This window comes from Notamacropus eugenii, chromosome 4 (genome assembly GCF_028372415.1).
Source record: "Notamacropus eugenii isolate mMacEug1 chromosome 4, mMacEug1.pri_v2, whole genome shotgun sequence".
Taxonomy (NCBI): Eukaryota; Metazoa; Chordata; class Mammalia; order Diprotodontia; family Macropodidae; genus Notamacropus; species Notamacropus eugenii.
The window spans coordinates 76,447,411-76,471,112 of NC_092875.1; the positions used below are offsets into that span (position 1 = coordinate 76,447,411).

Genomic DNA, 23,702 nt, shown 5'->3' on the forward strand with positions numbered 1-23,702 from the left:
ACCAAAAAAATAAAACTTTTTTAATGCCCCCACTTTATTGTTATTTTGTATATATTTTGCATTTACTTCTCTACCTTATTCTCTTCCCCTCCACTTCAATAGCATGGAAGCTCCTAGAGGGCAGAGACTGTTTGCTTTTTTGTCTATGCCTGGCACACAGTAAGCACTTAATAAGTAAACAAGCATTTATTAAATGCCTACTATGTGCCAGGCTGTGTTAAGCCCTGATGATACAAAAACAGCCCTCCTTCTCAAGGAGAGACAACATGCCAACAACGATATACAAAAAGCTATAATACAAGATAAATTGTAGGTAACAAATAGAGGGGAATGTACTAGTTTTAAGGGGGATTGGGAAGGGCTTCCTGTAGAAGATGGGATTTTAATTGGAACTTGAAAGAAGCCAGAAAAGGTGAAGAGAAGAGAGTATTCTAGGCCTGGGGGACAGCCAGAGAAAATGTTCTGAGCTGAGAGATGGAGTGTCTTGTTTGTGGATCAAAGAGAGTATATGGTTAGTGGTTCAGGACACAAAGTGTTAAAAAAAAAAACATGGAAAGGTGAGGAAGGGAGTTAGATTCTGAAGAACTTTAAACGCCAGAGGATTTTCTATTTGATACTGAAAGTGACAGGGAACGACAGGGTGTGTGACATAGTCAGATCTGAGCTTTAGGAAGGTCGCTTTTGCAGTTGAATTGAGTGAAGATGATATTGGAGTGGAGAGAGACTTGAGGCAGACCCACCAGTCCGGGTGATGGGCTTGCACCAAGGTGGTGGCAGTGTCAGAGGAGAAAAACTGAATACTATTAGAAAAAGCTCCGAATTTGGAGTGGGAAAAGGCAGATTCTTCTTCCTTCTGCCACTTACTAGACACTTTTAAGACAGCAAACATTTATTAAAGGTTTTCTGTCTGTTAGGAGGAGACAAAAAATAAGCCCAGAATTAACGATCTTGCCTTCTCCAAGCCTCAGTTTCTTTTTCTATTCAAGGAGATCTGATCAGATCACCAGTCTCTTTCAGCTCTCTTAAAAGCCAGGATCTAGGACTGAAACCCAGACAAAGGGGCGGGACAGCCTGGCCGAGGGGCGGGGCTTGCTCTGATCCTCAGGTGTGGGCAGAGCACTGAGACTGAGTCTTCGACACCCTGGAAAAATAGAAATTCCAGGAGGGCGGGGCAGTGGGGGCGGGGCTGGTTGAACTAGGTGAGGGTCCCAGAAGGCCGCGGGAGAACTGACTCGCGCTCGGTGGGGGGCGGGGGCGTTGCAAAAGGGAGGAGCAAAGAAGGCGGAGGAGTGCGTCTCGAGCCCGCAACCGTTGACGATCCTACCCCGCCCCAGGGTCACGTGTTGCGATTCGGCCGCCCAGGATTGGGCAGTGCGGCGCGAGGGGCGGAGCGGAAGGTTCTGGAGAGGGCTGGCGGGCTCTGGAAGCTTCCGCCGGGCGGGTATATAGCGTCCGGGCCGGGGCGGCGGCGGAGCCGTAAGGACGGCGGCGGGAGGGTGGGGGTCATGGGTAAGGATTACTACCAGACGCTGGGCCTGGCCCGGGGCGCCTCGGACGAAGAGATCAAGCGAGCCTACCGCCGGCAAGCGCTGCGCTACCACCCGGACAAGAACAAGGAGCCGGGCGCCGAGGAGAAGTTCAAGGAGATCGCCGAGGCCTACGACGTGCTCAGCGACCCGCGCAAGAGGGACATCTTCGACCGCTACGGGGAGGAGGGTGAGTCAGGGGCCCGCGGAAGTGGGAGCAGGCTCATCCAGGAGAGGCCCGGGCGGCGCTGCAGGAGGCCGCCCCCGGAAAACCAGGAGCCGCCGGGCCCAGGGGACGGCGCTCGCGGCGAGGCCTGGCTCCTGCGAGCCTGCGCCGTCAGCCCGGAGCCTCCCTCCCGGGGGACGGGGAACCTCTGACGTTTGCTCGCCCCCTGCTCGCCTCCGGGGCCTGCTGTGGGTTTTGCAATGAGCAAGAGTTACTTTTTCCCTCCTCGTCCCCGGTGGGGCTGCTGGCCCCCCGACCCCCGTACCCATTGGCTACACTGCCCTGCATTCCGATTGGCAGCCTTTCGATGAGAGGTGGAGACCTGGCTGGCTCAGCAGCTGGCTGTCATGTCCGCAGAACCTTCTAGCATGTTTGTTAGTCATTCCCCGAGAGAAGTTAGACCAGAGGCAGGGAGATCTTAAGGTTTTACTGTGGGCCTTCCCCAGCCTGTGGGTGTGAGCAAAGCATCTACTAGTATGTTAGGCGGGGTCTACTTTTCCTCCCCACGCCTTAGCAAACTTGTTTGATGACTTCCCTTAGCTCCATTCCCCTGGAGGATATATTGGAAATGCACCTCCTTTGCTTTCACATGAGAATATTAATGATGGCTGAAGTCAACTCCTGAATCCAGTAGTTAACCTGGGGACATTTCCCTACCTTATTCCAGTAAGAAAAAGATGTAGATGTCTTGGATGTGAAACATATCACAATCAGGAATTGCAGAGCTGAGGCTCGGGCTAGTTGAAGAGTGCTTTGAAAAAGGGGGGATGGGGATTTTTTTCCAACTCTAGTAACATTGTTTTCCCAAGCATTTTATAGACCTTAAAAGCACAGGGGAAAGGTTTTAAAATACTTATGTGGTAGTCAAGGCTCAAAAGGCATCGGGATCAAATAGTAGCCATTCTTTAAAAGGGCTAACTATAAGCAACTGAAAATAGCATATTTTGCCATTTAGAAAGAAGGCTCATACAGAGCTCAACAGAAGTCTTAGTGAATACTTAAGCTAGTAGAGCTTAAAATTGCATTAAAACTTTTGGGATACCTTGTATATCTTGACCTCAAGGAGTAACCAGCTGAAATCTAGACAAGAATAGAAGTTAATAACACTCTGTTAAATTCTTCCTTATTTCTCAGGTTAGCACTAAAATACGGTCCAGCAATTTCCCTCACAGACTAGGCAGCCCAAGGCTAGGATGCAAAAATCTAGCATCTTCATCCTATTGATAGCTAACATACTGTCTGTCTTGAAATAAGATCATGTCTAAATAGGAAAAATAGGAGTATAGAAAGTGGGGCAAAAAAACAATGCTTTCTATTTGTCTAATGATGCCCAAGTTCTCTCTCCTTGACTGGGGAAGAAGAAGGAGTTCTAGAGCAAGAAGAGCTATTTTCTTTGGCCAACAATTTGAATTCTCGTTTTTCCTTTTTCAGGACTGAAGGGTGGTGGCCCTAGTAGTGGTAGCAGTGTTGGTCCTAACGGTGCTTCCTTCAGCTACACTTTCCATGGGGACCCTCATGCCATGTTTGCTGAGTTCTTTGGTGGCCGAAACCCTTTTGACACCTTTTTTGGTCAACGAAACGGGGAAGAAGGCATGGATGTTGATGACCCATTTTCTGGCTTCCCAATGGGCATGGGTGCCTTTACCAATATGAACTTTAACCGACCTCGTCCAGCCCAGGAACACAGCCGCCGAAAACAGGATCCCCCGGTTACCCACGATCTCCGGGTCTCACTTGAGGAGATCTATAGTGGTTGTACCAAAAAGATGAAGATCTCCCACAAGCGGCTTAACCCCGATGGGAAGAGCATCCGCAATGAGGACAAGATCCTGACCATTGAAGTGAAAAGAGGGTGGAAAGAGGGGACCAAGATTACCTTCCCAAAAGAGGGGGACCAAACCTCAACCAACATTCCAGCTGACATTGTCTTTGTTTTAAAGGACAAGCCACACAACATATTTAAGAGAGATGGGTCTGATGTGATTTACCCAGCAAGGATCACCCTCCGTGAGGTAAGGCAGGATCTTTATAGACATACAGCTGTGGTTTATAGTAACGGGATTCTGGACTTCAGTGACCTTAGAGAAAGAGACTTGTGGCTTGAAAGTAACCATCAGTAATGAAACCCAGGTCTTTTTATTCTAAGTTTAGTATACTGTCTGTATCTACTATGCTCCCTTGCTGGAGACATAAACATCTCTCAGCACAATCTAGAGAGGAATCACATGTTTTGATTGCCTGTATGTGGTTAGTCATGCAGATCTGTGCCACACTTTCTGGAAACAGTACAGGGGTTCATATAAGACAAGTTGAAGGGAAAGCTAGTCATCCTTACCCAGTCAAAATCTTTGTAAGCCCTAGAATCTGTCTTTAGAGAAGAATTCTCTCCCTCTTAGTTGTTCATCTATTTAATTATATGCCTTTGCTTTTAGGCCCTGTGTGGCTGTACAGTGAATGTCCCAACGCTGGATGGCAGGACCATACCGATAGTGTTCAAGGATGTCATCAGGCCCGGAATGAGGCGAAAGGTGCCTGGAGAAGGCCTTCCCCTCCCCAAAACACCAGAGAAACGTGGGGACCTCATTATTGAGTTTGAAGTGAATTTTCCTGACAGAATTCCCCAGTCTTCAAGAACCGTCCTGGAGCAGATCCTGCCTATATAGCAATCTCTGCTCCCCAAGGACTGAACCAAGGACATTTCCAAAGCTCAAGGTTTTCTGGACCATCTCCAACAGTTGTGGGCCCCCAGGGTGGGAGGGACCACAGAGGGTTTTCATATGCTGAATGTTTCCAGAGAATATATTACAATCTTTCAAAGTCTTGCATTAGGCTTCAGTGGTTTTTCAAACAGTAGGTTCACAGGTAATGGGGTAGTACACAATCATTCCAAGGAATTTGACCCTCTTTAAATGGTGCCAGTATGACTAGCCTCCTCCCCTTTTTCCCAGGAACAATACAAGTTTTCTGTCATCTCCAGCTCAGATTCTGAGCTATACCAACTACCCCCACATACACACTCCCTCCTTTAGATGGAAAGCATTAGAACCACAATTGGACTCTGCTCCTTCCTTTAGATGGAAAGCATTAGAACCACCATTGGACTTTGCTGTTCTTTAGCACTTTTGGCTCTTAGTGTTAGTTGCTGTCTGCTGGAGTACAGTCCTGGTTGCAAGACCATTTCTGCTCCTCATTGCTGTTTGTGGTGTTACTGATATGTATTTTATTCCAACTTTGTCTTCACGTGTCTCATTTTTGCTTCCAAAAATAATTACATCCTTTCTTGCTGTCCTGGATTGAAACCTTATAATTTACCTTCGGAATTGCCTTGCTGGTATCCAAAAGCTAACAGAAAGGGAGAAATTGGGAGACTTGATTTGGGTAACCAATGGGGCATTCTAAAACTCTTTCTCTATAGTCATTTCTCTATTAGCTGATTCATAGGCTTGGGTCCATTGTTGTCTTTTCCTCTTCTTGGCCCACCTGGGATGTACAGGATTTAGCACTGACCCTTTGAATCCCTTAACCCCTGACCCATCTGAACAAATGGACTCTGGACTCTCTCAAAGGGATCCAATCCTTTTGAATTTAGCACAGCCCTAGTTATAATCCCTTTTGATAAAAGGGTCTTTGCTTCTGATACAGGAGCACCATGGAACTTCTGTAAATAATTTTTGTATAAATCTGTATAAATTTGGTGTGCACTTAAAAAAAAAACCCAATGCATTACAGCTGCTGCTCTCTGTATGGGGCCATATTGGAATTAAAATGAAATTTTTGGGGTTGTTTTTTTTTTGAAACAACTTTGTCTCTTCCCTGGAAACTGGTCTGGTGCTCAGGCCTGTAGATTTAATTGTAAGGTTGCTGCTGCAGACATGAGACCAAAGCATTTGACTTGTCAATGTGCAGTACGTCAGGATTAAAGACTGATGCTAAACCACAGGAGAGCCTTCCCACGACTCTGTTTCAGGGGTATTCTAGATCTGGAGGGAGGGTACTGGCAGGGGTGGGATGGGCTGGAGTACTACTACCCAGGGATACAAGGGAGGGACCAGGGGAACTTGTCTTCTCAAGGCCTGAAGACTTAATCCCTGATAAAACATCCTGTAGGTGATTTTCCCAGGCATTCCTGAGGGTTTTTGATTGCCATCTAACCAATTCTACAGTAGACCTTACCACTACCCTCTTGGTGTACAGTTTAATCAAACATGAAAAACCAACCAGTAGTTACCTGAGTCATTAACTAATGTCACCATGTTCCTAGTTCTACCTGGGGAATTTCCACCCAGAGAAACCCTTCTGTAAACATATTTTAAGTGGATTTTTTTTAAAAATCAAAATAGGATAAAATATCTGCTATTTTTCTGGTCTAGGATCTGACCTAAGATATAATTTTTTTTTGCAGTTACCTATACCCATCTAGTCCCAATTCTGAAGCTTACCAATAATTTTTTGCATAACATCACTAACAAATGGTCATCAATATGACAAGCATTTGTCAAACACCTACCATGTGCTAAACCATGGGGATACAAAAAATACAAAGTTTATCCTCAAGGAGTTGACATACTGAATAGGAACCTATGAATTCGTGAGGACCCTTGTTCGCAAAACTATCAGTCCCTCTCCTTTCTAAAGACAAGCATCACTGCATATATCAGTCTTAAGATAACTTAGCCAGGAAGCTTTTCACACTAAACCCCGGAGGAAATATTCCCAACAACCTCCATTTGAAATGAGCAAAATAGTAAAAGGGTTATGTTTAATTGCAAAGAGAAGTGACCCGGAAAGATCATCTAGTCCAGGGGGTGGGGAGCCTTTGCCCTCCAGGACACATGGCCTTCTAGGTCCTTGGGTGTGGCCTTTTGACTGAATCCAAGGTTTACAGAACAAATCCTTTTATTACAGGGATTTGTTCTGTGAAGTTTGGGTTCGAGGGACCACACTTGGGGCTGCTGGACCCCATCCCTGAACTAGTCCAGTGCCTCATTCTGCAAATTAGGTAACCAAATTAAAAGAGGTACGATTTCCTCAACCCAAGGCCACACAGGGAGTGCTTTAAGCAGTTTTCTATTGGGAGTGTCAAAATGACAGGTATTGTCTTGAGACTGAAATCCTTTCCAATCACCTGCTTTATTCAGGTGTTTAGTAGAATGTGAGGGGTGATTTACAAATAGAAGCATGGTATACTGTAAAGATGACCGAACTTAGGAGAGACCTTGACATCTGGAGCTTTGGGCTGTGTGGCCAACTCTGTACAGTAGGCCTGCAGCACAGCCTCCATACCAGACCTGCTCTGAGGGTCAAAGGAGATGATACTTGGCATACCTTGAAGTTCATATGATTGACACCTGTGTGGTTGGCAGAATACTTTCCATGTATTCTCCCCCTTGAATGTTAAAACAGTCCTCTAGCATAGACAATACTAAACTCATTTTCAGATGAGGAAAAAGGTTGGAAGGATGAAGTTAATGACCAATGGTCAGCCACTAGAAGCTCCAGAAGTCGGACTGGAAGTGCTCCCTCTTCTGACTCCAGGTTACATGGTTTTTCTAGTTTGCTGTACCATTACATCCAGCACTGAGGCCCCAGAGTCAGTTCATGTTTTTAAAGCACTTAACTCTCACCTGGCCCTGTAATGTGTACCAGATGTCTCTGTGAGGATTCAAATCCAGGTCTCATTGTATTTGAATTCTGAGCTTGGTTCTAAAGCTCTAGTTAATATCCACCTACCTGCCCAGCTCACCAGGTTGGGTTATGAGTGTTAGAATAAAAATCAGATCAGTGGAGCATTTATTAATCATCTGCTGTATGCCAAGCATCATATTAGGTATGAAGGTTACAATGAAAAAATTTCTGTTCTTGGGCTTACATTTTATGCGATGGGATACTATGTATATACATTAGCTTAGGTTAGTTTCACTACATGTACCACAGGCATGTGGAAATCGTGGAATGGAACTGATTTGGAGCTAGGAGAACTCAGGCTTGAACCCCAGCTTGGTTAGTTACTGTGTGCAGTTTTGAACAAATCACAGTCTGGTGTGGTCCTGTTATTGCTATGTACAAAGAGGTTGGAATCAATGATTTCCCAGTGTCCTTTCAGATCTCTAGATCTTACTCCTATCACTATTTTGATTTCATTTCCATTACTAGTCCCCTTCTCTATGCCTCTAATCCCTGTTCAAGAAGGAACTGGTGGAGAACTCATTCTCAGGGTTTAGTAGGGAGGCTCCTAGTACAAGGACCAGGTTAGGAGTCACAGACAATTTTTAGAGAGGAAGAAAGCTGGCGCTCGTGTGAAGTAAGCTTGGAGGTTGGCTTTGAAAGGAATTCAGTGGCTGTGCTGTCAGCTGAGGGTGATAATGCCCTTTTCTGCTGAGCTATGGAATTTAAAGCTAACCCCTCTGTGCCCCCAGGGATCTGGCCTGGGAACCAGCAGCTTAGAGAGCTCTCTTCCCTGTCAGGCTTCTGGTAGTGACTCTCAAGGAGGCAGCCTGCATCTTTCTAGGTTCTTCCTCTCCCCACCCCTGCTTCTAGGTCTACATGCAAGTAATTGATGATCTTTTACAAAGTCAGGACCAGAATCACAAACTGTCAGTTGGAAGGTACCTTCATACAGTCTCTAATAATAACAGTGCAGGTTCCTACAGTGCTTTAAAATTTTCCAAAACACTTTCTATACATTAGCTCATTTTATCCTCTTTTTATAGATGAAACAAGCTCAAAGAGATTAGGTTTTGGAAAGCTGCTCAGCTTCTGAGGCAGGATCCAAACCTAGGTCTTCTTCCAGGACTCCATCCATACTAAACAATGCCTCTCATCCATCTAGGAAAGCACCCTTAATCAAGTCAGTGACAGAGAATCAAAGAATTTAGAGCCAAAAGGGGCTGGTCCCCTCATTTTATAGATGGAAACTGAACTCTCCCCCAGAGCATGATAAAGGGACTTGATTTAAGCCAATTTGAACCTGAGTCTCCTGCTTGCCAATCCAGTGTCCTCTTCATTGCACAACATTCAGAAGGATCCCCAGGCAATAAGTAGGGTGCAGGGGGAAAGAAGTCTGGATTTGGAATCAGAGACACACCTTATTAGTTGAGTGCTGTAGAGGTAGAAAGGACCTAAGAAGCTATCTAAGGCCACTTGTTCTGGCATGTAAAGATGTTACCAAATTTACCTTTCTAGTCTTCTCACTTCTCCATTCACTCTGCAATTCAACCCTACTGACCTACTCTCTCTACCTCGAACTCAGTACCACAACTCCTGTCCCCATGACTGCTTTGGCTGATCCCTAATCCCTGGAATTCTCACCTTCCTGATCCCCCATCACTTAGAATCCCTGGCTTTCTTCAAGACTCAGTGCAAAGATCACCTTCTAAAGGGGGCCCTCCCTGCCTCCTCCCCTCCTCCCAGCCCTTCTTAGAGCTAGAACCTTCCTGTGATGATTTCTTCAACCTGTTCTGTATGTATCTCACACATAATTAATTATTTACATGCAGTCTCCCCACTAGAACATAAGCTTCAGAGCAAGGACTCCTTGCGCCTTTCTTTGTGTCCTCAATAGCTTAGCACAGGACCTGGTACACAGTGATGGTTGATTGATTGATTAATCTGGTCCAACCTCCCTCTCATTTTACAGCTGAGTACACAGAAGAGATCCAGAGAGGGGAAGTGATTTGCTTAGAGTCACATAGTTAAAAAGAATGTCAAAAAGTGAAATTTGAAGCCAAATCTTCTGGGGCTGAGTCCAGGGCTCTTTCACCTAGACCACAATGTCTCTGAGTAAGTCAACCTAACTGATTCCAAATGAAGCTTTTACCTAGCTATTACCAAGGGCTATTTGAGCAGAGGTTGCAAGCAATCCCTGATTGTTTCCCGAGGTTTGCTAGGCACCCGTTTAGCTTTGGAGTATGGTCCTGAATCCCTGCCTCTGCTTCCGGCCTTTCTGCCTCAGGTTTCCTTTCCCAGCAGTGCCCTTGCCCAACCCAATCCTGTTGGGCTGGTTGGGTGAGCTAGAGGCTGCACACAGGCTTATGGAGGGTACCATCAATAAACTGCATCCTAGAATGGTGGGAAAATGGGGAGGAGGGAGGTGGAGCAGATGAGAAAACCTACATTCAAATCCCACTTCTCTAACTGGCTACCTGGGTAATCTTGGGTGAGTTACTTCTACCTTCAGGTCTCAGTTCTTTCATCTGTAAAATGAAGGAAGGGGTTGGTGAAACTGATCTCTTACTGCCCTCCCAGCTCTAAAGCCTAGGAACCCAGAAGCTCCCTTCCCAGTCCTCTTCCACTTTATTTCTTCTCTCCTCTTCCTGATGAGCCTATTTTCTCATTTTCTTCATCCTTACTGTCTCTCCCATCCACTCCTCTGGTGACACAATAATGATGTTACTTTTAAGCAAAGTATCTAGAAGTCATAAAATTATAGGATTTAGAACTAGGAAGGAGCCTTAGAGTCAAGATGCCCTGGATCTTCCTCTGAGAGGGGGGAAAAAAAAACAAAAACTGAGTTTATATCTGTTATATTCATCTCTGGGGTTTGTTCTACCCATTTGTAGAATGACAAGTTTGAACTAAGTCATAGGATAGTAAATTTCATAAGAGAAGAGATTTGAAGTTTACACTTTACAGAGAAAACTCAGAGGTGGAACAAGTCATCCTAAATTACCCAGCTAATAAGATGTGGCTCTGACTTCAAATCCAAACTTCTTTCCCACTGCACCCTACTTATTGCCTGGGGCAGCTAGGTGGTGCAGTGGATAGAGTACCAGTGCAGGAGTCAGGAGGACCTGAGTTCAAATCTCACCTCAGACACTTGACACTCACTAGCTGTGTGACCTTGGGCAAGTCACTTAATCCCAATTGCCTCATCCTGGCTCACCTCCAGTCATCCTGATGAATATCTGGTCAGTGGATTCAGGGGAGTCAGAGGAGAAGTGAGGCTGGTGACCTGCACAGCCCTCCCTCACTCAAAACAAGGTCAAGTGCAAGTCATGTCATTATTTCTCTGATGGCATGGTCTTCTTCAGCAACGAAGGATGAACACACTTATTGCCTGGGGATGTTTCAATGCCTTAGGAACTGGTGGCCCTTGCTAGCCCTGATCTGTCTCCTGTTGTCTCTACTACACTCTCTTCTGCCTCATTGCCTTCCAAACTCAGGTGGGAAATGGTGGAAAGTACACTGAATTTGGAATCAGAAGACCTGGCACTGAATTCTAGCTCTTCTTACTAACTGCCTGACCTGGGGCAAGTCTCTTCTCTCTCAACCTGTTTCTTCCCTTGTAAAATGAGAGGATTGTCCTCTGTGATTTCCACAGTTCTAGATCTTGTCAGTGTTGCTTGAATGAGACAAGTCTGGGGTGCTGAGGGGCCTCCTTAGAGTTCACCAACACTGGAGTATTGCAGGCATTCACCAGGACAATTAGTCACTCTAGTGGAATGGCAGAGGCTACCTCCTCCTGCCCTCAGCAACAAGGAGAAGAGACAATCACTCTCTTGTCCCTGACTTCCTGATACATAAGATTGATCTGTTTGCCCCAAGGGGTTGGGGGTAAGCGACGTTGCTTTTTCTTCTCTGGATTTTTCCTCTGCTTTGTTCTACTTGCTAACTATAACCCAGAGATCCCTCAATAATCAGTCTGTCCCTAGCAACTTGATCAGAGGGCAGCTTCCGGCCTTTCCTCCCTCCTGGGAACTACAGAAATTAATTCTATCCTGATGTAGAAAGGAAAGGGAATAAACACCACCCACTCTGTTTCCCAGGGGAGGCCAAGAGAACTACAATTCCCAGAATGCGTATTAAAAACTCACTCCTTTCCGACTTAGGTCTCAAGAAGTTATCTTCTAGGTCCCCGGAACGGATTGTAGAATTCTCTGGGAACCAGAAGACATTTTAGAATTACTTAATCCAGCTCTCTCATTTTACAATGGAACCAAATCCCAAAGGAGATTTACACAAGTCTAGCATTTGACTACATACCCTGGGCTTTTTCTGTTGTGCCCTATCCTTCCTTCAGATGTACAACAATGATTCATAATATCTCATTTTCCCAGGGCTTTTGCACTTAAAACTCTATTCAGTGTTTTCTATTGGACTTTTTAGGAGAAGGGTAGAGTCTCTGGGGATAATAAATCTGCCTACAATGGCTTCTATTTTGAAAGTACGACGAGGCATTAGAGAAAGATTAGGAACAAGTATGAGGTAGGTGAGGCAGGTGCTATTTCAATCTGCATTTTATAGCTGAGGAAAGAGGCACACTCAGGTTAAGCGACTTGCCCAGGATCACACTGCTAAGTGTCTGAGGACGGATTTGAACACAGGCTGTGGGGATGTTGTTTTAGAAAAGCACAGCATGGTGTACTAATCTTGCAAACAATAGCAACTAGAATTTAGTGATTTCAGGGGTGCCGAGAAGCAGCGTGGCAACGTTCTGGCTTTGTGGCTCTGGGCAAGGCACTTAAACTCTCACTAGGCAGCTCCTTCGGACTCTCAAGTTCCAGAGGCCCTGAGGAGCTGCATTGGTAGAGGGATTTTGCGAGCCAGGAGTTCCCTATAATAAAAATCACCATCTTGGTTCTGACATTTCCCTAGCGTCTTTTTCACTTATGCAGCCTCAGTTTCTTTAGCTGCAAAATGGGGACACTTGCCAGGATAACTGCAAATGTTAAGGCGCCAGGGAAATGTAAAGTGAGCTTATTCTTATGTAGAGGAGCCACGTTCGATAGCTGGATTTGTAAAATTAACGCATGGTCACTAGTGCGGGCCTCCGGCTCTTCCTGTCCCAGCACTCCCCTCTCCCTCCGGGGTCCGCGTCCTTATCTCCACCCTCAATGACTCCCGTCCCGAGGATACCAGCCTCCAGACACCCTTTTGACTGACACCCAGGGTGCAGCACGTGGTTCTGCGATCCCACGATCTGATTGGTGGCACGCCTCCCTTCCATTCTTATGATTGGCTCAGAGTTTTAGGCTTCTGCTCTTGAGTATTCCCTTCTCCCCCCGATGCATCCTTCTAAGTGGTACGGTCCATCGCTACTTGGGCAGGTAGGACTAGTCCACTCTGACAGGGAGCGGGGGAGTATGGGGTGGGGTGGATGAAGAAGAGACAGGATGAGGCGGAGGGATCCCTCTGGAATGTGTCCGCCGACCCCACCCCGACTCTATAACAGCGTTGATTGGACCAGAGGCCCGAGAGATGGTCGGCGATTGGTCGGCCTCGGGAATCAGCCCCGCCCCACTCTTGGACGCCGCTGTGGGAAAGGGAGGCCCCGGCAGCGGCCGGCTGGAGTTCGCGGAGGGACTATCCTCTCGCGGAGGCTGCAGCCGCAGGTGAGTGCCCCCTGGGGGCCGGATTTAGGCACTCTGGGGGTCGGGCGCGACAGCAGGGCCCGAATGCGCGGGGACAGGGACGCCCACAAACACTCACGGGGATGACGGGCGTGGGGACCCAGAGGGCTCAGACACGCGGAGACATGAGGGGCCGGGGTGGCGGGGGGTCCCGCGACGTGGATTGAAGGGCACAGGCACGGCGCGGGGCGGGGGATTCAGGGAGGGTCGTGGGGAGGGAACTGGACAGTGCATGGACACAGATACCCCTGAGACTGGCACACTGGGACTAAAGACTAGAGAGAACATGAGTGGGGACAAGCCCACGGACACGGAAGCGTAAGGGGGTGGGGATCTAGGGCACTGAGCACCGGACAAGCCGGGGCACGAGGACACAGCCGCGATGGGGGTGGGCACCTGGAGTGACCGTGATTGCCAGGGACACGCGGGAATAGATGGATGGTGGGGCCGTGGGGCATATTCCAGCGTGGACAGTGGACGCACTGTGGGACACAAAGGGTTCCAGGCCTAGAGACCGTCTGGGAACACCTTCCCAAAGATCGGGCAACCGTAGATGGCCGAGTGGCCGGGTGGCTCGGAACCCTGGTGGAGGGGAGCGGTCTTCGAAGTGGGGGGCCCAAGAGACCCTGAGGGGAGGGGGTCTGGAGCCGCGGGACCTGGGAGGAGTTGGTGCTATAGGAGCCTGAACCTCGAGGCCCAAGCTGGCTTTACAGAGTTGAAGGGGTCAAGGAGACGGTGTTAGGCTACCAGGAGGGGAGCCCCCTTATCTAGCCTTTGTGGCCCCCACATATCCCCACTAAAGCTTCCTTAAACCTGGAGGGAGGTTTGGTCCTCTCGACATTGGACTGATGATGTAGGGAGCAAGAATTTTGTTCTGGTTCTCAGGCTTTTCCCTCCAGAACTGGGTACATTGAAGTCTTGATGAGAGAAGTATCCCCAGCCCAGGGTGGAGAGGTGTGGCTGTGGTGGCTCAGCTCCTCCCCTTGGAGCTCCTGTGACTGTCCCCTGTGACTCAGGGCTCCAGTTTTCTCATGCTCATGTTCCTGCTGGGTGGGGTGGGCACCTGCTACAGGTTTCACTACCTCCACCTAATCTTTTGTTTTAGGGAGGTTGCTGGGCACTGGTTCCCAGAGAAGGGATCCACTGGGATTTCCCTATCCTTCCACCCATCCCATACTCAAAAGTCCCATTTAGAACAATCTATGAAGGCCTTGAATTTGGAGTTGGAGAGACCTGTATTTGAAACCAATTCTACTGTTTATGAGCCGTGTGGAGAAGCCACTTTTCTTCTCTAGACCTCAGTTTCTTCATTTGTAAAATGGGTATAATACTAATTGCACTACTTCAGGGCTGTTTTGAGGGAAATGCTTTGTCAACTATAAACACTGTAGAAATGAGACTTATTAACCAAACCCTGAACTTGAGAGGGAGTAAGGTAGTTCTCTGGAGACTCAAGTATCCTGAACCTTGGGAGAACAGCTTGGAGATGGGAGGTAGGGGGATGTTAAAAATACTTGAGTCTCATCTCTGCTGAATAGGGCAGGCATCTAGCCAGCATTCTCTCCCCAGGAAACACCCAGTAGCCGGTTTGGTTTGTCTGGCTGAATCAGCGCTGCCTGACCCGCCCTCATTCCATCCAGAACAACGCCCCAGATGAAATGGGGAGCCAGAGCAGAGTGCTCTCTTCTTTTACCCCAGCCCCTTGCCCTGTAAGCTTATGGAAACCCCTTCCTCCCCAAATCTTTTTCTCTTTAACTTGTATTTTATTATGCTATAAGATTTACAGTGTTTCCTTTTCTTACCTGTGAGGTGGACAGGGTATTGTACCTATTTCACAGATGAGGAAATTGAGACTCATCTAAGCTGAAGAGACTTCACATGGGCACACAGCCAATAAAGATCAAGTTTCATGGTATCTCCGGGTTTTTCTTGTGTTGAGGGTGGGAGCCTGGAGTTCCTGCCACCCAGCTGCCCTAAATCTTCTCCTCCATCCCCAAGAACCTTAGTGTATTCCCACCAAATTCTCTATTCCAACATATACAAGCTCCTTTCCCAACATCTGGAATGCTTCTCTCCTCTCTCTCTTAACCACTGGGCTCCGTATGCCTGGGAGAAAGGGAAATGAAAACTTAGAAATATGGGAGGTTGGAAGGAGAAGAGGGAGGAGCGAGAGATACTCCCACTGGACCATGGGACTCTAAGTTGAAGGCTCTGCCAGATTATAAAAGGGCCATATGTTCAGCCATGGGAAATAAAGAGGAAGAAGAACAGGGTCCAGGGCCTGCCCTTACAGAGTTCACAGAATATTATACTTAGTGAACTAAGTATTTGTGAATTAGTCAGTCTTGTGCTAGGCACAGTGGAGGGAAGCCAGAGAAGCAGTCGGTGCTGACACTACCCTCAGAACTCATAAGCTGGTTAGAAAAGGCATCCTTAGAGTGAGATCCCTCAGGGCCATCGTTGCTGCTGATTTCCATATCTCCCCATCAGTTCCTGGCATCAAGGCTCTCAGTAATGGATTGATGGATGAATGAATGAATTAAGAATCATTTAATTTCAGTTCAGTTCAAAAATTTATCAAGTGCCTTCCACATGTAGGAGAGTACTGTGCTGGGTATTGAGGATACAAGGAAAGAGATAATATAGATTCTAGTACCACTCGATCTTTCAAGTCTTCTGCTGCTTCTCTCCATGAACACCTAGCACAGAGAAAGCAGTATATAAATGCTTCTTTCCCCTACCCTAGAATCCTCTACTTCCCTCACTTGTATTCTGACTCAGCCTATTCAAGCCCAACCTAAATGTTACATCCTCCAGGGATGTAATATCCAGAAAGACTTCCCCAATCCCTGGAATAACCTTCCTCAGAGCTCCTTAGTGCCCTTTGTTTTCCCATATCTCTGATTTACTTTGGCATACTTATGCTAATTGTGTATTATACTTAATCTTTGTGCCTTATCTCCCTACTAGACCATAAACGTCATAAGGCTAGGTCTGATTGAAAGTTTGCATCTCCCCAGCACCTAACATTGTCCAGTCACAAAATAGACCACTTAATACATGTTTACTGAATTGAATTGAACTGAGGCTTCATTTATTTTAAAGCAACATCCACTCAAGAAATCAGCATGAAGCTCCTAATGTATATGAGTCTGTGTGCGTGCAAAGATAAATATGACACAGATCCTGGTGTTAGCAGATTGTAGATTCTGAGCCAGAAGGGACCCTAGCTCATCTCCTGCAACCTCCTCTTTTTACAGATGAGGAGACTGAGGTGCAGAGAATCAGACGACAGCCTTCCTAGTCATTTAGCCTGGAGAAGTGACTTATCCAAGGACTCACAGGTAGTGTCAGAGATAAGATTCAAGCAGCACTCATTCCACTATCTCATACTGCCTCATGTACAGTTAAAGGACACAAATAACTGATATGAGGGAGAACATTATGATAAGTGCAAACAAGGGGTCAAGGCTTAGGAGAAACGTGAGTCCAGTGAAATCACTTCCAGATTTGGGAATTAGTCAAGACTTCATGCAGGGAGTAGCACTGGTGGTGGGGCTTTGAATGGAACAATTTCAGCAGATACACGTGGACAGTCATGAGGGATAATGTGAGTACATACCTAGAGGAAGGGCAGGACAGGGTAAGGACTGGGAAGAGAGGCATCAGTTTTGGCTGAGACGCTGAGAAACAATCACAAGTGATCAATAAGAGGAGAGGGAAGATCCTATGGGCCCAGGGCTTCAGTGTCACCAAGGTTGAGGAACCTTTCTGGAGCAGAAGACTAATAAGACCAGAACCTGAGAGCTGGAAGAGATACTGGAGACTGGGGAGTTCTACCTCCTCTTACATAGATGAGGAAAGCAAAGCCCAAAGAGGGGGTGACAGTGCCCGAGGTCACTTACTACACAGGTAGTAAGCATTGGTTTCAAACTCAGGTCCTTGCACTCTAAATTCATGGCTTCTTCCACTCCATTGACCTACCTGGTCTTTAATTTGGCTTGAAAGGATACCCTGGACAGTCTGCCTTTTTGCCATCCACAGATCTCCAGGGAGCCCCCCCTCCATCACCTTCCATGCCTCTGGGACTTGGCCGTCGCAAGAAGGCACCACCCCTGGTGGAAAATGAGGAGGCAGAGCCTGGGCGGGGTGGGCTAGGTGTGGGGGAGTCAGGGCCCCTGGGTGGGGGTGGGGGAGGGGGGCCCCACGTGGGCCTACCTCCCCCGCCCCCATCTCTTCGGCCCCGACTGGTGTTCCACACCCAGCTGGCCCATGGAAGCCCGACAGGCCGAATTGAAGGCTTCACAAATGTGAAGGAATTGTACGGCAAGATTGCGGAGGCCTTCCGCCTGGCCCCTGCTGAGGTATGACTGTCAGGAGCTGGGTCTCTGACCTAGATGTAGGACAGGGTAGGTGGGATGGAGTTGTAAAGGGGAGGCGGTGCCAGGAGAACTAGATGGTAGACACCTAACAGTGGGCTGGAGAGAAGGTCAGAATCTGGAGGGGCCAGACTCGAGGGCCAGATCCTGGACCACAGGAAAGCTGCTTGCCAAGGTCACAGAATCCCAGAATTTCAGGACCCCCAACATTCATCTAATCCAACTGACACCTGCAAAAGAATCCCCCCTGTGATGTGCCAACAGATGGTTATGCAGTCTCTGCTTGAGGAGTAACCAGGCCTGAACACAAAACTCTAGGTGTGGTCTGAGCAGAGCAGAGCAGGGCAAGTCCATCACTTGATTCCTGGAATCTCTGTATCTATTAATGCTCTTTCAGACAGACTCCTGTCTAATCAATTCCCACCTCATCTTGTACTTGTGCACCTGATTTTTTTTGTACCCACGTATAAGACTTTACATTTATCCCTATGAAATTTCATCTTATTTGATTCTGCCCAGTTTTCTATCCTGTCAAGATCTTTTGGGATTCCGAATCCATCCCTTAGTGTACTTGCAAACCTTCCTGGCTTTATGTCATCTACATGTTTCATTGGGACATATCATCTTTGTCTTTATCATCCAATCATTAATCAAAATCCTAAACATCACAAGACCAAGCACAGATTCATTAGGACACTCCACTACAGACATCCTTCTGAATTGACTTGCTCAAATACTCATATAGTTCCCTTTAACAATGCAGATCTCAACCCATCCTATGTAGTTCTCACCCTTGCCTTCCCGTTAGTTCACCCCAAGGGATCCACCCAATGAGCTGTAGGCCTTCCTTGTTTTTTCTGTTGGAGTACAGGCTGTCCATATGTCATTCTTGCCCTACCATATAACCTTTCTCCTGTCATAATTTCTCTGGTGACATGTTTCGCTGCTGTTCTTGGATGTTCTTCATTGGTTATGTACTACAGCATCATCTGTAGGTCTGCCATTCCTATCTCTGTTAACTTTCCAATTCTTCAGAGACAGTTGTATGCTATCTCTTGTATCCACATAAAAATAGTTAGAAAATGGGTCTTCAAAAGATGGGCCTTTTATTTCAAAAAGAAGCTTGGGGTCATTTGCAGTTTCCTGAAGGCATTCCAGTCAACTCTCCTGTTTAATTCCGGGCCTAGTTCATCATCCATTTGTACTGTCCCAGTTATACATACTGATAGCCACCTTCTGTAAGTGACCCATTCACTTACATGTCATAATCAACACAATAGACAGTCTTCATCTTTCCTGTGTGGATGCTCAGACCGTGTCCCTAATTCCAATCCCTCATGGCTACTACTTGGTTCTGGCCATTCAGCTAGTTCCAAACCCAACCAGTTTTAACATTGTCTGACCCACATTTTCCTGTCTTTTTCATAAGAACAGCATAAACTATTTCATCCATTGGTTTGCTACAATCTAAGTAAACTGTATCTATAGGAATCTCTCCATCTTCTGCTTTAGTAATCCTGCCCAAAAGAACTAAGGTGAGCTTCTTTGTGACTGCTGCTTCCTTCTTGTTGGTGTATTCTAACAGAGAGTACCTTCCACCACTGAAACCATGGGATAGAGATGGGGGTTGTAGTGGGTGTTTCTGTCTGCATCCTGAGATGGTATCCAGATGTTGGGGGTCCTTCTGGGGAGGAGCTACAAAACTAGACAACAGCTTCCCTGGGGATTAGGATGTGGATGGAAGGGTCTTCTTCCTGGGCTGTGAACATTTAAACCCACATACCACTCTGTCAATCAGAGGTCTGCCCACATCTGGCTACCACAAAGAATAAGGTATGCCCTGAGGGCTACAGATGGTGGGCTGGTTACTGGTCCTTTGCCTATCCTCAGGCCTGCTTCTCTTCTCAGGTAATGTTCTGCACTCTCAACACACACAAAGTAGACATGGAGAAGCTGCTTGGAGGCCAGATAGGGCTGGAGGACTTCATCTTCGCCCATGTGAAAGGCCAGCGCAAGGAGGTCGAAGTGTTCAAGTCAGAGGAGGCCCTGGGGCTAACCATCACCGACAATGGAGCTGGCTATGCCTTCATCAAGGTACTGGGGGGTGGGGTGGGGGGGCGGCTTGCATGACATAACAGAAGGAACTTTGGAGTTAGAATTAGAGGACATCAGTTCACCCAGTCCTAACAGGTTTTTACCGTGTGACTTTGGCCAAGTCCTTTGACTTCTAGGATCCTCACTTTCCTCATTTGTCAAATGAAGGGGAAACTGGGGTCTGTCCAATCCCTGCCCAGAGGCAAAGCATCAGAGACATGCATTCACACATACACACACACACCCCTCCCCACCTCATGGGGCAGCTGGCTCAGGGTGTTGAAAGCCTATGGTGCCAAAGTGGGTGTGTCTCCTTCAACAGCGCATCAAGGAGGGGAGTGTCATTGACAGGATTCAGGTGATCAGTGTGGGTGACATGATAGAATCCATCAATGGGCAGAACCTGCTAGGCTGCCGGCACTATGAAGTGGCCAAGATGCTCAAGGACCTGCCAAGAGGCCGAACCTTCACCCTCAAGCTTACAGAGCCCCGGAAGGCCTTTGGTGAGTGTCAGAGCCTGGAGGCACAGGGTCCAGAGAAGACGGTGGGCACTGGGAAGTGGGTGGAAATCTGAGAGAGGAGAGGGCTGTTGGACCTGAGAACTGGGATGAGAAGGTAGCCTAGGCATCCTGCCCAGATTGGGGAGACTTGAAATCTATCTGATCTCTCTGGGAGAGGAAAGGGGCAACCCCCTACCTTCTGGAATCCTCCACCAGGGTGGGTTGAGATCCCTTTCTCCCAGCAGCCAACAAGTGTTCTCCCACCTTTGTATTCAGGCCATAGAGGGAGCTCCCTACCAGGGAATAGGCCCAGGACTAATGGGTTTGCTTTCCTGAAGTCTCTGCAGGCACCAGCTTGTGACCCACCCCCTCAGGGGCTGGGGAGGGAGCTTCCCCCCTACCTTCTGCGTCATATGACCCTCCCCCAAGCACTGGTCTCAGGTGGCAGCACCTGCCACCCCCTGGCATGTTCCTCTCCTGGCAATCTCTCTGGCAACCCAGTTCGCACCTTATCTATTAACTGTTAATACCCCAGCTTTATCGCCCTGCTGAACCAAACCTCTGTCTCTTTCCCTCATGTCCTCTCCTACTCTCAGCCTCTACAAACTTTATTTCTTTTTCTAAGGTCCCCCTGCCCAATTCAATTCCACTAAACCTCTCCCTGTTTCCTTACCTAAAAATCTCCCTAAGGTACCTGCCTACAGTCTCCCTGCCCCCCAACCCCTCCCCTTTCCTCTTCCAGACTCACATCAATCCCCTCTAAAGTACTCAATCCCCTCCACCCTCCCCCTAGCTCACTCCCCCATTCCCTCTTCTCTCATATTCAGACTTCCCAAACCCTCAAGGTCCCCACCTCCAGGTCACAGGGAGCCCCTGCTTGGAATGCTTGGCTGCCCATAACTGATGCCATCTCCAGCCCCCTTGCGTTTGGCTCTGTTGCTTCTCAGGAATGGGACTGGAGTCCTGGGCCAAGATGGGGGAAGGGGGAGAGGGCAGGCATTATCCAGCTGCTTCCCTTACACAGGCTGAGATGTTGGAAGCTGGATAGGGGCTGGAAAGGCTGCTCCCCCATATTAGAGTGGAGAGGGAGGCTAGGCATCCTGCTCTGCTCCCTGTACTTGATTGCCTGGGATCTGGCCTCAGGCGCCACCCAGGGTTGGGCTGGAGGTGCTACTGTGGGAACCAGACAGCTGGTTTCCCCAGTCCCCTGGAGCTCTGGCTGCTCAGCTCTCTCTTAGCTGGAGGGGCCCTTGGGAACATCCTGTCTGACACCTTTTATTTCACATAAGAAAACTGAGGCCCAGAAGGAAGAGATGCTTGCCTAAAGTGGTCTTGATAAGTAGTAGTCAGAATTTGAACCTAGGCCCTCCAGATCCAGTGCTTTATCTGCTCCACTCTAGTCCCAGCTCTGAGCACCAGACTTCAGGGCCTTCATTTCCTATCCCTCCTCCCTCCAACAAGCGTCGTTTCCCAGCTGCAGAGCTTCTGACCCCAGAAAACCCTTACCCTCCCCCTTACCGAGCTGTCCCATCTCCAGCCCCCAGTGGAATGCCTGGATTCTGTCCCAGCTCTGGGAGGGGGCTCCAAGGGAGGAAGAATCAGGGGCCAAGACACTCCTCAAAGCAGTTTGAGACAGTGGAGAGTCTTATGTTATGGGTCAGGAGACTTGAGTTTGGATCCTGCCTGGGTAACTTATGTGTTTGTTACCTTAGGCAAGTCTTTTTCCTTTGATAAGTTCTCACATCACTGACAAACCATCCCCAAGTGAAGGTCCTTTTTCAACTCTGAGTCCTATGACCCCAAGTAGAAACCCTTCTACCCCCACTGGAGTTGGGGCCCAGGAGCTCCCATTCCGCTGGGGCTTGGTGGGGAGAAGCAGGATGGGGTAATGGAAAGAACTCTAGTTTGGTGCCAAAGACCTGGCTTTGAATGTAAGCCCTGCGACTTATTAGCTTTATGGCTTTGGGGAGATGATTTTACTACTCTAAACCTTAATGTCCTCATATGTGAAATGGGGGTGTCAAATTTAGTGACTGATGCCTGGGTCCCATCAAGTTCTCAGACTCTCTGAGTAGGCTCAAAGTCCATGGGTGAGAGGTGAGATACTGACACCCTCCTTGCCTGTCTCAGACATGATCAGTCAGAGGTCTGCAGGGGCCCGCCCTGGCTCAGGACCCCAACTTGGCACTGGCAGGGGGACTCTTCGCCTCCGTTCTCGGGGTCCAGCTACGGTGGAGGAACTGGTAAGTGGTCATACTGCTGGCCCCCATGTCCCCTTTCCCCTATCGTTTGTTTTCTGACCCCAGTTCTCTCTCCCCACCCCCACCCTCTCCCTCCCCCCATATGGAACCATAGTAAGTAATTAATGCAGATTGCGTTGAATTGAATGTTCTCTCTTCACCCCCCACACCCACCCAGCCTTCAGCATTCGAGGAGAAGGCCATCGAGAAGGTGGATGACCTGTTGGAGAGTTACATGGGCATCCGGGACACAGAGCTGGGTGAGCTTCTTTGGACAGGGATGTGGGGCTTGGAGGTGGGGGGAGCTGGGCTGGGCGCTTGCAGGGGGTTGGGCAGGCGTTAGGAGTTGGGGATCCGGGCTGCTGACCCCACTCTTTCCTTTGAGCAGCAGCCACCATGGTAGAACTGGGCAGGGACAAGCGGAACCCGGATGAGCTGGCGGAGGCTTTAGACGAACGGCTAGGTGACTTTGCCTTCCCTGACGAGTTTGTCTTCGATGTGTGGGGAGCGATTGGAGATGCCAAAGTTGGGCGCTACTAGGACTCAGATTGGACTGACTGAGGAATTGTGGGACAGAGTTAACATGTGCCAGGGCCCTGGGGCCTTGGGAGCAAAAAGTCTGGAAGACCAGACACCTGGGACCCATCCCAGCACCATCATTGCTGTTTAGGGGGGAGAGCACTGAAGCGGTCTTTGTCTGGGGGCTCAGAGAGAGAGGGAGGAGGGGTCAGAGAGAAGAGATGAGCCAAGGATCCAGGCCCCCAGGCCTTCACCACCATCACCACCACTGGAATCCAACATTCCCCACACAGCCAGAGTAGGAGGGAGAAGGCCTGACCCTCAGTGCTCTCCATCCAATCGGTACAGCCCTTCCCTCCTCAGCCTGGCTGGGGTCCCCAGGGAGCCCCCCTCCTCCCCTTCCCACCTACCTCAGTGTCTGGATTGGGGGAGGGAGAGCTGGTAAGCTTCCCCCTTCTTCCCGCCTCTACTTTTCCACATCAGCTGCCAAACTGGCCCCACTCCCCTCCCTGGGGCGCCCAGCTTCGTTTCAGAGGGGAGGCTGTGACCTCTACTGGTTTCCCTGACGCAGGGGAGGGGAGTGGTGACCAGGCAGCCACTTTTCCACCCCCTCTTCTCTGCTCTCACTCCAGCAACTGCAATAGGGTCACCATCACCACTATGAGACTCCCCAGACCTGTTACCTCTGTATTTGAACTTGACTGCTGTGAACCCATCCCTTGTCCTAGGACTGACTTCCCTTAGGTATCCCCATGGATCCCCAACTGCCCTCACTGACTTTGAGGGGTGGGGCAGGACTTGATTGGGGGGTTTTATATTTGAGTTGTCTTTAACATAAAGAGATCTCTTGAGTGGAGCTGAGCTGCGTGG

At 48.5% G+C, this 23,702-nt stretch overlaps 2 protein-coding genes across 5 annotated transcripts in view; both read left to right on the forward strand.

Annotated features, from left to right (window-relative positions):
* Nucleotides 1–5,691, forward strand: part of DNAJB1 (DnaJ heat shock protein family (Hsp40) member B1) — a 28,143-nt gene extending 22,452 nt beyond the window's left edge. For 2 of the 3 annotated variants that reach the window (XM_072602073.1, XM_072602072.1), the window contains 2 exons: nucleotides 3,184–3,764; nucleotides 4,185–5,691. In XM_072602073.1, the coding sequence (XP_072458174.1) occupies nucleotides 3,273–3,764; nucleotides 4,185–4,415 (723 nt within the window). In that variant the 5' untranslated portion in view covers nucleotides 3,184–3,272 and the 3' untranslated portion in view covers nucleotides 4,416–5,691. Of the gene's footprint in view, nucleotides 1–1,347; nucleotides 1,717–3,183; nucleotides 3,765–4,184 lie in introns of those variants that run through there. The other variant, XM_072602074.1, reaches the window with a different exon arrangement.
* Nucleotides 5,692–12,992: 7,301 nt separating this feature from the next.
* On the forward strand, nucleotides 12,993–23,688 carry GIPC1 (GIPC PDZ domain containing family member 1). 2 transcript variants are annotated; one of them, XM_072602082.1, is made up of 8 exons: nucleotides 12,993–13,082; nucleotides 16,361–16,444; nucleotides 17,145–17,464; nucleotides 19,388–19,573; nucleotides 19,896–20,076; nucleotides 22,204–22,316; nucleotides 22,492–22,573; nucleotides 22,702–23,688. In XM_072602082.1, the coding sequence occupies exons 3-8, from the start codon at nucleotides 17,177–17,179 to the stop codon at nucleotides 22,851–22,853; spliced, it is 1,002 nt and encodes a 333-aa protein (XP_072458183.1). In that variant the 5' UTR covers nucleotides 12,993–13,082; nucleotides 16,361–16,444; nucleotides 17,145–17,176; the 3' UTR covers nucleotides 22,854–23,688. The 2 variants fall into 2 exon arrangements, with proteins under 2 accessions (XP_072458183.1, XP_072458182.1); XM_072602081.1 differs by lacking the exon at nucleotides 16,361–16,444 and having other exon boundaries at nucleotides 13,014–13,082.
* The last annotated feature ends 14 nt before the right edge of the window (nucleotides 23,689–23,702 follow it).

What these genes read in the sequence shown, in the direction of transcription:
- GIPC1 (XM_072602082.1), top strand. Translation starts at nt 17,177, where the DNA reads ATGCCTCTGGGACTTGGCCGTCGCAAGAAGGCACCACCCCTGGTGGAA. An exon ending in TCCGCCTGGCCCCTGCTGAG is followed by an intron (nt 17,465 to 19,387) that starts GTATGACTGTCA and finishes TTCTCTTCTCAG; the next exon opens with GTAATGTTCTGCACTCTCAA. An exon ending in CAGCTACGGTGGAGGAACTG is followed by an intron (nt 22,317 to 22,491) that starts GTAAGTGGTCAT and finishes ACACCCACCCAG; the next exon opens with CCTTCAGCATTCGAGGAGAA.